The 11362-nt window shown below is 37.5% G+C and overlaps 1 protein-coding gene across 1 annotated transcript; it reads right to left on the bottom strand.

The window, feature by feature from the left end:
* Positions 1 to 7402: 7402 nt before the first annotated feature.
* Positions 7403 to 8558, bottom strand: LOC116112952. Its single transcript, XM_031399078.1, has 2 exons — positions 8364 to 8558; positions 7403 to 8208 (listed from the first exon to the last, which is right to left on the bottom strand). Exons 1-2 carry the CDS (start codon positions 8497 to 8499, stop codon positions 7955 to 7957), a joined length of 390 nt encoding a protein of 129 aa, XP_031254938.1. The 5' UTR covers positions 8500 to 8558; the 3' UTR covers positions 7403 to 7954.
* Positions 8559 to 11362: the final 2804 nt, after the last annotated feature.

Here is an 11362-nt window from a genome sequence, read left to right as displayed (position 1 = left end):
TCTTGGTATAAGCTTTGTGAATGAATCCGCAACCATGTCATGCGTAGATATGTAATTCATGTTCACCTCTTTGTTGCCACCAAGTCTCGCACAAAATTATATTTGATATCTATGTGTTGTTACCATGATATTTGGGATCCTTAGTGTATGCTATTGCTACTTGACTACACTGTTTATTCTTACTGGTTCAATAGCACATTAATTATTCCTAGATGATTCATGAACCGTCTTAACCAAACAGCTTCTTGCACTGCAGCTGAAAATGCTACAAACTCAGCCTCCATTGGATAAGGCTATGCATGATTGTTTCTACTGCTCCAAGATATGGCCCCACCCTTTAGTAAGAAAACATCCAGAAGTAGATTTCCTTTATCTAATTCCTCCCAATCAGCATCGGTGTAGCCTCTCAAGTGTAAATCATTTCCTTGATAACATAATGAGTAATCAGCTATCCCTTTTAGATATCTTAAGATTCTCTTCACTGCTTTCCAATGGCTTGTCCTGGGTCAGATGGTATCTACTTACCAACCCAATGGCATAACAGATGTCGGCTCTAGTGCACATCATGCGTACATGAGACTCCAACAGCACTTGTATAAGGAACATTCTTCCTTTGTTCCCTTTCTTGTGGAGCTTTGGACACATTTACGACTTAAAGTCTTGCTTTCCCGATAGGGTTTTCTATGGGTTTACAATCTTGCATATGAAATCGTTCAAGAATTTTCTTAATGTATGGTTCTTGTGAAGAGATACTAATTTTCTTGAGGGATCTCTTGAAATTTGACTCCAAGAATATATGCAGCTTACCCATATCTTTAATCTCAAAATGAGATGATAACCATCCTTTGATTTCATTGACAAATCCTTATCATTTCCAGCTATAGTATATCATCAAACTATAATGATAAATAACAAATTTGTTATCGGATCTTTTGTATATACACAGTGATCTTCATCTATCATTTTGAAATCATACGACATTATGCATTATGAAATCGAATATACCACGTCTTGAGGACTGCTTGAGGCCATAAATTGACTTTAAAAGTCTACACACTTTGTGTTCTTGCCTTCTCTAATAAAACCTTTGGTTGATCCCTATAGATTTCTTCTTGTAATTCTCCATTGAGAAAAGCAGTCTTTACATCCATTTGATGCAATTCAAGATCCATGCTAGCAACTAACTAGAATAAGTCGGATTGAGGTAAACCGCACAACAGGTGAAAAAGTTTCTCATAATATTCCTTCTTGCTCTGTATACCCCTTTGCGACTAAGCGAGCTTTGTATCTTTCAATACTGCCATCAACTTTACGCTTGATTTTGAGAACCCACTTGTTCCAATGGCTTTACGTCCTTAGGTAAATCAACCAATTCCCATACTTGGTTTGATTTCATAGACTCCAATTCTTCTTCCATTGCTTTCATCCATTTTTCCTTAGAAGGGCAATTGAGAGCTCATTTACATTCCTTGGCTCTTCGTCCTCTTGTGGAGTAACTAGAAAAATTTCCCCCTCAACTCAAATCGTCGACGTGGAACTTGTTTTTGTTGATCAACGTATTGGAGATTGATTGGTGTTACTCCCACTTGGACCAGTATCATAGTGGATCACAGTAAGGAATGATGGAGGATCTGAAACTGATTCATCAACTTCATATTGCTCCCATTGGGATGTAGTATAACCAACTGATTGTCGGCAACAGAATTGCCTTGGTCTTGTGTTCATATAGAAACAAGTCTTTACCTATCTCCCCTTCTTAAGAAAATCGGTTTCTAAGAAGTGACATCTCGGATTCAAACTCAGTGATGCTACCACTTTCTTGTCTCCTATGAAGACGTATCCCTTTGATGTTCTGAGTACTTATGAAGATACATTTCTTCCCCCTTGGACCTAATTTTCCATATTTATGGGAAGGATTATGAACAAGGCAACACATCCCCATGGTTTAGGAGACCCAAATTGGGTTTGCGATTTGTCCATAACTCTATGGTGTAGTAGTAATAGATTTGGATCGTACTCGATTGAGGATATATGTGGCAGTCAATAAGGCATCACGCCAAAGTGATGGGCAAGTTCGTTGTGCCATCATAGACCTCACATCTCAAGTAGGGTTCTATTTCGTCGTTTTGCAACACCTTTGTTGTAGGTTCTTGGAATAGTTAATTGACGTTCTATTCCTATTCATCACAAAAATCTGAACTGATCAGATAAATATTCACGACCTCGATCGGTTCGCCAGAACTTTTATCTTTTTATCTAATTGATTCTCAACTAAGTTTTAAACTTCTGAAAGCATTTAAAGCTTCTGATTTTTGAGAAATCAGAAAACATAACATATCGAGTGAAATCATCTATAAATGTGTCAAATAAACAGCCCCATGTCTACCCCTTACATTCATTGGACCACATATGTCAGAATGAATTATAGCAATGGAACTTCAGCTCTTATCGCTTTTCCAAATGGTTTTCTTGCTGTTTTTCTAGCTAGGCAATATTCGCAAGTAGTCAAGTCACTTTTGTTAAGGATCCTAACAAGCCTTCTCTTGCTAGGATATTCATTCATTGTTGGCCATATGGCCAAGCTTGCATGCCATATATTCACATCATCATTATTTGAAGATGTAATAAAGGAAAAACATACATTACTATAATTATAAGCAACATCAAGTACTATAAAACCATCCGAAATATAACCACAACCATAGTATGTTGTGTCCAAAAATAAATGGCACCAGTACTGGAAAAGTTTAAATGAAAACCAAGTTTAACAAGTTCTAACACGGAAATCAAATTTCAACGAATATCAGGTGCAAATAACACGTCAGATGTAGGTATAGGATCGACTCCACGCATGATCAATTTGCATTGCTGATCCCTTTAACTTCCACTTTTGAATTGTACCTACATATATCCATTTTGTTCCTGGCATTCTTGAAAATCAACGAAAGCACTCCTGTCTTTCGTATGGTCTGTTGCTACTGATTCTATAGTCCACAAAGGATGAGACTCAGTTAGAAAAACAGAACTGGAAACATTTATATAACTTACTTGTGCAAACAAGTAATTTACCTTCGGCTCGCTACAATCGCGAGCAAAATGTCCCTTGTTACACCAATTATAGCATTCACCTTTGCCAAGTCCTTCATGGCAGGATGCTTTCCTTTTCCGTGTTTGAAGAACTTTCTCTTCTTCCCTTGAGCCTTATCAGAATTGCCTTTTCTTTGGGATCCACCTTGGAATTTACGTTAAATCCCTTCCCACCATGTGAGCTAGAACCAGCCATATACACATCAGTATTTGCCTTACTCGCATTAAGGCGATCTTCTTCCAGTTCCAAAGGCGTATGGCATCTTCTAAATTTCTGATGCCCTCATTGTGGGTAAGGTGTATTTTCATATGTTCCCAATTTGAGGCAATGACCTTATGACAGCTTGAACCTATTGTTCATCAGTTAAGACATGACTGCATCTCTCAACTCACTTATCATGTTTGACAAATGCCGTAAATGTACTCTCATAGTATGTTCAGTCTTCTTTTTATATGTGTCAAACTTGATAGTGAGTGACCGGAGTTTGGTAATGGACGTACCACCAAACTTTGTAGCAAGTGCGGACCACATGTCCTTTGCTAATTCATAATCCCGGTACTGTTTCATGATATCATTGTCATGCTGCTCAACAAAGTAATGCGAGCAGTGGATTCTTTTCTTCCATATGTCATAAGTTGCACGGTCTCGTCTATGTTGAGTCATGACTCCTTCTTCAGGCTCTTCATGGTGTGTAGTAAGAGCTTCAAGAACCTCTTGTTCTTCCAAAACATATTGGATTTTCATGCTCCATATCTCATAATTGTCGCCGTTAAATTTTTCTCCTTTGTTAAGTTCGACGACAATGTTCTTAGATGCAGATGCCATTTCTAAACAAAATTACACGTTGGATAATGCATGTTATTCAATGCGGAACATACAATTCATTTAATTAATATATACAATAATAATGATATTAGATTTGGAATCAAAAGTTAACAATGTCAACAATCATCATCCAAAATTCCATTTCAATTATCATAGAATAATTAATTGCAATTCTAAAAATATATTTAGCACAATTATATAAATAAATCAACATCAATTCACATAAAATTTAAATTTTAATAAATAAAATTAATTCCATTATGTAAATAGAATTCACATGTAATGAAATAAAACAAATAGTTTAAAAAAAAAAATTAAGTGTACAGCCACATTCCTAAAACGGGAAGGATATGATAATCCTTATCCTAAGGTCTTTATCTAACTTGTAATTAACCCTAGGTAGGGGAACTCCTAGTTTCTTGTGATGTCCTTTACGAGTGGAGACTCCTATTGATGCACCAGCTGTCTTTTTCGCACCCCAATTTATGTACTCCTTGATAGTTGTTGACTAACGTCTATAATTTTATTGCCATTTTTAAAGTATGAACTTTCAGCTTGGTCCAAACCATATCAAGGAGACCAACGAGATTAGGGTAACCAAGAGTCTCTCTTAAACTTGGTATTTCACTCATCTTCCTTAATCCCCCTATCCAGACAATTTCCTGAATCTTTTTCATTCACATGAATGAAATGATTTACAAGTTGCACCAACTCATCCTCTGTGTCTCTTAAAATCAATGTGTGAGTTTGTAGAGTTCTAATCATGTTCATAACCCTTTCCCTTTGAGCGGGTGTTCTAGCAACCATTGCACGTCTATAACGTAACATTTTTTTGTAACAAATACAAAAAAAAAAACTATTTATTTATCAAATAAATGTTGACTATATTTGATAAATAATATATATACGTGTTTATGGTTTAATAACAAAAATTAGACTCATAACAACATACTAAGTATTCATTTTTATTCCTTATAGCAAAAGGAAAAAAAAATTTTGAATACTTCACACGCCTCCTCGCGCCGCCTAGAAGAGTTCACGCGCCTCCACGCCCGTGGCACGTGCTCACACAAATTCGGGTCGGGTCGACCCATTTCACATTCGCCTGGGTCAAATCCTAACCCGAGTTTGGCCTATTGACCTTGTTGACTTTTATGGGTCGGGTGTTGACCGGGTTTGACTGACCCGTTTTGTCTTGCGGGTCAAGCGTTGACTGGGTTCGGCTGACCCGTTTGACTTTATGGGTTGGGTCTGACTCATTACCGGGTTTGACTAACTCGTTTGGTCATATGGGTCGGGTCCACGGGTCAACTTGACCCATTTTATTTTGGTTATGTGTTGGGCCGGATAGCATTATATTGGGTTTGTGAATATAGTTAACACAAAAACAAAATTAGCCTACTGGTTAGGTAATTGGGCTTTAGCCATGGAGACTTGGGTTCAAGTCACACCAACCACGCTGATTTGAAATTTTTTTCAAAAAGAAGTAAATCAGGAAAAAAACGACATGTCATTCATAAGGGTGGATCGAAAATGACATGTCGGTTCGTGTCGTCTTCAACCTCTGTCCGGGCCTGCAACTGGGTACCTGACCCGAAAATTAACCCATACGAAACCCGAAACTTCAAAGAGGCATATCTAAGTCATTTTAACTCCATTTTTTTATGATTCAGAAACCATTTTCTTCATAATTTCATAAGGAATTTAATGGTCTAATTATCATTACCAGAAAGACAACTTTTTACATACAAAATTTGAAAAAATCAGAACTGCATTTGATAAACCAATAACATGCTTCAACATTAACAGTATGAATTTAAAACAATATGAACCATGGCTCTGATACCAATGTTGGAAATAACATAGAATAACATATATCCTAACATAATCCCAAGATCATTGTCACCATTGCAATCACATTTGTATATACATGAACTATAATGAATTAACACAGTATAAATACCTTTTTTTCGTTATCTCTGAAGCAACAAAATTAATCTGGAAGAAAACCACGAAGTATATTTCTGTTTTCCAAATTCTAGAGAGAGAGAGCGTATTTTTCTTTTTGAAATTGATGTGTGTTGTGTATAATTTTTTCTTTTATATGTAGCAGTTAGAGAGAAACTGCATTTGGCAGTTTCATTCCACACAAGTCGCTTGGGGTAACCCATCATAGGTGTACCCTTATCCAATAAAAAGGAAATAAAGTCTCCTCAAATTTAACATGGTGGGACACAGAGGTTTTATTAATGTGTGGGTCAAAACAATAAAAAAAGTGATGAGCAATGGAATAACCGAGAAATATGCAAGGACAAGATTTAGGTTCTTATTTGTGAGCAGTGTAGGGATGAAGCCAGGGATAACAGAGGCAGCCAAAAACACGAAGAGAAGCATAATTAGGATGGTGATGGAACAATTTGTGAAAGGGAGTGTCAAAAGCGATAGTGGGTGAGGGCATACGGTTAATGAGATAAATAGCGTTTTGGAAAGCAAAAGACCAAAAATGAAGAGGGACAGAAGCGTGGTGGAGAAGGGTGAGACGGGTTTCAATAATATGACGATGTTTTCGTTCAGCAGAGCCGATATATGCGGGAGTGTAAGGAGGTGATGTGAGATGTTGAATGCCATATTTTGCAAGTATGTGTGCTAAGGATTGACATTCACCACCTCCATCAGTGTAAACCGTCTTAATGGTTGTGTGAACAAAATTTTTAATTAAGGTTTTAAATCACTCAAAAATAGCGGGAACTTCAGATTTGACTTTAATGGGATAAAACCAAGTATATTTCGTAAAGTAGTCAACAAATATAACGTAATAACGACATTTATTGATGAAATAATCAGTGATGGACCCCAAACATCTGAATAAATAACCTGAAAAGGTGCACGACAATAAATAGAAGAAACCTTAAAGGATAATTTGTGACTTTTATTACAAGCACAGGAGACGCAATGAAATCTAGAGGTGGAAGAGTCATGACAAGGGAGTTGTTGGCTTGCGAGAAGCTTTTGCGAAATGGGAAGAGAGGGATGACGAAGGCGTTGATGCCATAAGTAAGATGTCATGGTGAGATGAGCGGAAGGTGGAGTTGGAGTTGATGTCGGCCATTCGTATAGACTGTTCCTATTCCGGCCTCGTACCAAGGATGCCCCCATACTCAGGTCCTTCACAAGAAAATGATGAGGAAAAAATTCAACAGAGGTGTTATTTTGGATGCAGAACTGAGAAACAGAAATAAGATTTTTTTTTTTTTAATAGAAGAAGCACACAGAATATTATTTAAAGTAAATGTCGTGGTTGGAGTAGTACGCGTAGAAGATCCAGTTTGAGAGATAGAAATACCAGTGCCGTTGCCAACAATAATGTCATCATTCCCTGCATAGTCAGAGTGCATGGAGAGATTTTGCAGATCAGAGGTAATGTGATGGGTTGCACCAGAGTCAAGAACGCAATTGCCATTGGAGGAGCCAACGTCACTGGTGGTCATGTTAGCCTACGGCCAAGTTTGTTGTTGGGTTGGTTTTGGTTTCGAGCGACAGACTTTAGCGGTATGGCCTACTTTGTCACACAATTGACAGATAACTTTGGGTTGTCCCTGCTGAAAATTAGGCCTCCAAGAATTAGATTGTTGAGAAAAGGCTCCAGAGTTGTAGCCAGTACCTTGATAAGGGAGACTACGAGAGTAACCTCGGTTGCAATTGAAGTGTTGTTGACTGGGAGATCCCTGGGGTGACCTATTGTTTGAGAAGAAATTTCTATTGTGAGTAAAACCATCTTTATTCTTATTCCAACTGCTCCTTTGAGTGAATTGAGCGGTAACGGGAGTGTCTGTCTTCTTAATTTCTCCTCATTTCTGAATCAGCTCCTCATCTAATAGTTTGTTATAAAGATCTTCAAATCTGATAGGTGAGTCACGAACCCGAACAGCAGCAGTCAGTTCTTTAAACTCATCTTGAAGTTGAGAGTGTGGCCTATGATCTCTTTATCACTCACGGGATGACCAATTAAGGCTAGGTCGTCAATCACACTTTTGATCTTCATCATATATATATTCTGATACGCTGATACCCTCCTTGGTTGTTTTCATCAACGTGGTGAGGAGAGTCAGCATCCTTGTGTTGGATCGATTTGCATAGCTTGCTTGAAGCTTGTCCCAAGCATCTGCAGAGGTTGAGCAACTGTTTATAGTAGGACCAACTGCACTGTTGACAGTGGCTTGAATGCCTAGAAGCACAAGACGATCTTGCCTGAACCATAGACGATATTCCGGGTCTGTTGGTGGTGGACAGGGGCGCTAACCATCAACAAATCCAAGCAGATCATAACCAAATAATAGATTGGTCATTTGAGATTTCCAAGAGGAGTAGTTGACTCCTTTTGCTAACTTGAAAGGGATTTGAGAAGAGGCATTTAGAGAAATTAAGCTAGTTCCAGGGACAGTAGTATTACCTAACACAGTGGTGTTGCCTGCGTTTGGGGGAGGCACTGGTTGAGTGAGAGGAGGACCATTCTGAATTCGATTAAGGAGAGAGGCATCTAGAGTTGCCTGTGAAGAATTGGATCGTGGAGAAGAGGAGGCGGACATTGTTTAAAGAGAATAGATAGATGAAGAAAAAAAATCTGTTCCATGACAGCACCGCTCTGATACCATAAAAGATAAAAGAGAAATATAAAATTGGCTTGTTTTATTCTTATCACTTTACAACTTTAAATACATCTTAGCTCTACAAACAGGGAATAAAAATCGAACCATATTCTTCACAACACATTACACGTTCAACCACAAACAACTAAATTAAAAGAAAGCCTATAATTTAGGAGCAGTTCTTATCACGTTCTATCAATAATGTCCTCTAATGAGGCCCATATTTAAAACTTACAACTAAATTAAAAGAAAGCCTATAATTTAGCAGCTGTTCTTACCACGTTCTATCAATAATGTCCTCTAATAGGGCCCATATTTAAAACTTTTTTTGGGTTTCTAAGCGAACCAACTATTTAGCCCAAAGAAACAAACACCTCCTCTAAGTAAAGCTTTTAAAATTTGCCTTCTTTCTAAGTGAACACCATTTAATTCTTTTATAAATTACCTTTTTAATTGACTTTTTATTTTGCATTTGGCTTTTTAAAAAAAAAAAAAAAAATTATTCGCAATTTCGAAAAGGGTAATACTTTAATAGCATCCACTGGCATTTTAATTACATTTTAACATCATACCAAAATATTATTATAACAATATTCCAATAATATATAACAACATTTTAAAATCTAATAACTGTATGCTAATAGCTATGTTATCTCGTGAACATTTAATATGTTAGTAATTTATATTAAACGTTACTAAAACATTGTTACCGTGATAAAAATAATAATTTCTTGTTAGCTAAGTGGGTCAACATCCTATTATGGTAGAGATTAAGGGGCTAAGCACCTTAAATCATAGACACATGGCTGATGGTTTAAGGAAATAAGATTGCATTTTTATTAATAGTTTTAACTTTTGATTCAATGTTAAGCATATAGTTCTGACAAATAGTGTCAAAACCTAGTTACGCTTCTCTCCCGCTGCTTGAACACAAGACCCTTAAATATAGTTAACCCTAATGACTAAAAGATTTCTCATTCGACCACAGTGGAAGAGATTATATTTTTTATTTTTAATGCTTTGATATCTCGAAATTTCAAGCCTACCTACTAAATTTTTTTTCTTAAAATCTCAGATATTGCGATAATTTTTGGCCAATTTTATCATAGCTATGGGGGCCAATTTTAATTCTAATTAAGAAAAAATACTCCCCTTTCATGGGGAGAGAAATGTCACACTATGCCATGTCACCATAGATTTCAAGTGGGTTCCGATTATGGAAAAAGTTGGCACACATAACACCACATAAGCATTCTTGGCCCCATGAGCTCAATATTTCCACACTTCCAAGTTCCAACATGTTTAGGTTCTTTATTCGGTCATTGACACCGACAAGAGAACCAATCGACTGAAAAACAACATAACGTCTACACCAGGCATTACTTCAAATTTGAAGCAATGTTCTGAAAACCGGACCAGACTATGACTCGTTCAAGGGTCCAGTTTTCGGTTTGACCGGTTGGATCGGTCGATTGGACCGTATCCTATAAAATTTTTTTAGTCCCTAAATGTTTAAAATTCATCAAAAACACCCCTATAATACTCCCTTAAGGTTTGAAATCTATCCAAAACACCCCTATCACGCGAAGAGACTAGTGGCAGCAGCGACGATCGACAGCCAATCGAAGTTTGGAATCATGGGGTTTTTGATGTATAGGTGCCGACGAATCTGATGGTGGTGTTAGGGAGTTCCATCGGCGTCGGAACTTGCCAGAATCAAGAAGGAAGTCTGACGGTCGTGTGAACTATAGGTGGACGGCGAGCGACGAAGGCTGGACGACGGCCATTGAAAATGGATGGGTTTTGTCGTGGAGATGCCGTCAACTCTAATGGTGTTGTTTTCTCCCTCGAACGATGTGGGAATCTGGCAGGATTGAGTTGCGATTGGACCGCGATTCGGCACTATTCCGATTGTCCAACCATGGCTCAATCTGTTTTGATTGAAAATACCGGTTTTTAGAGGATACCGGACCAAAGATGCCACCAACTCTTGGTCGAACTGGTCCGATCGAATAGTCCGGTCCGGTTTTCAGAACACTGCTTTAAAGCCTAATTTTCAACCTTCTATTTTTAGTAATATGTTGTAAATTGAATTACCTCAATGCCCTTCCATCTCAACTTCATATTTTTATTTCGTAACCTTTATTTACTTAAATTTTCTTATTTGTTGCTCCTAGAAAAAACTTATAATGCAGATCTTGGGATAAAATCATATGAATATGTTACATATACACTTGAAACCGAAGTTTTATTCTATGTATTTTTTCCATTTATTTCTATGACCTTAACAACAATCCAATAAAAATTGGAGTAAACGACTTTTTCCTACCCAAGGTTTGCCTTAATGACACTTTCCACCCAAAAAGTTTCAAAATATCAGTTTCCCACCCAAAGTTTATATTTCTCTAATACCCAAAGCCAATTATGGTGGCGAAAATTCTCTCCCTCACCACCATTTGAACCTTCGGTCTCTTCTCTATAAAACCCCTCTCACTCTGACATCTAATTTCTTGCCAATTGCCCCATATGGGGTGGGGAAGCCCTAGTTTTTTCAAGGGTAGGGGCGGTGGCGAGGGTGGGGGGCGTTTTAATCCCCATCTCCGGGGATGGGCGAGGGTGGGCGATGCCTTTCCCTCGCCCACACCATATCCCCCCCCCTCTCTATATATAAAATTAAAAATAATATATATATATATATATATGTACACTTTTCACTAATACTCCTATATTTCACCTAATTATACAATTATCCTACCTATATAAACTCATATTTTCCGTATTTCCCTCACGCTAAACAATTGAA

Source organism: Pistacia vera, unplaced genomic scaffold, assembly GCF_008641045.1.
Source record: "Pistacia vera cultivar Batoury unplaced genomic scaffold, PisVer_v2 Contig121, whole genome shotgun sequence".
Lineage (NCBI taxonomy): Eukaryota > Viridiplantae > Streptophyta > Magnoliopsida > Sapindales > Anacardiaceae > Pistacia > Pistacia vera.
This window is presented reverse-complemented; position numbering and strand designations above follow the sequence as displayed.

What these genes read in the sequence shown, in the direction of transcription:
- LOC116112952 (XM_031399078.1), bottom strand. Translation starts at nt 8,499, where the DNA reads ATGTCCGCCTCCTCTTCTCCACGATCCAATTCTTCACAGGCAACTCTA. An exon ending in AGGCAACACCACTGTGTTAG is followed by an intron (nt 8,209 to 8,363) that starts GTAATACTACTG and finishes GTTGATGGTTAG; the next exon opens with CGCCCCTGTCCACCACCAAC.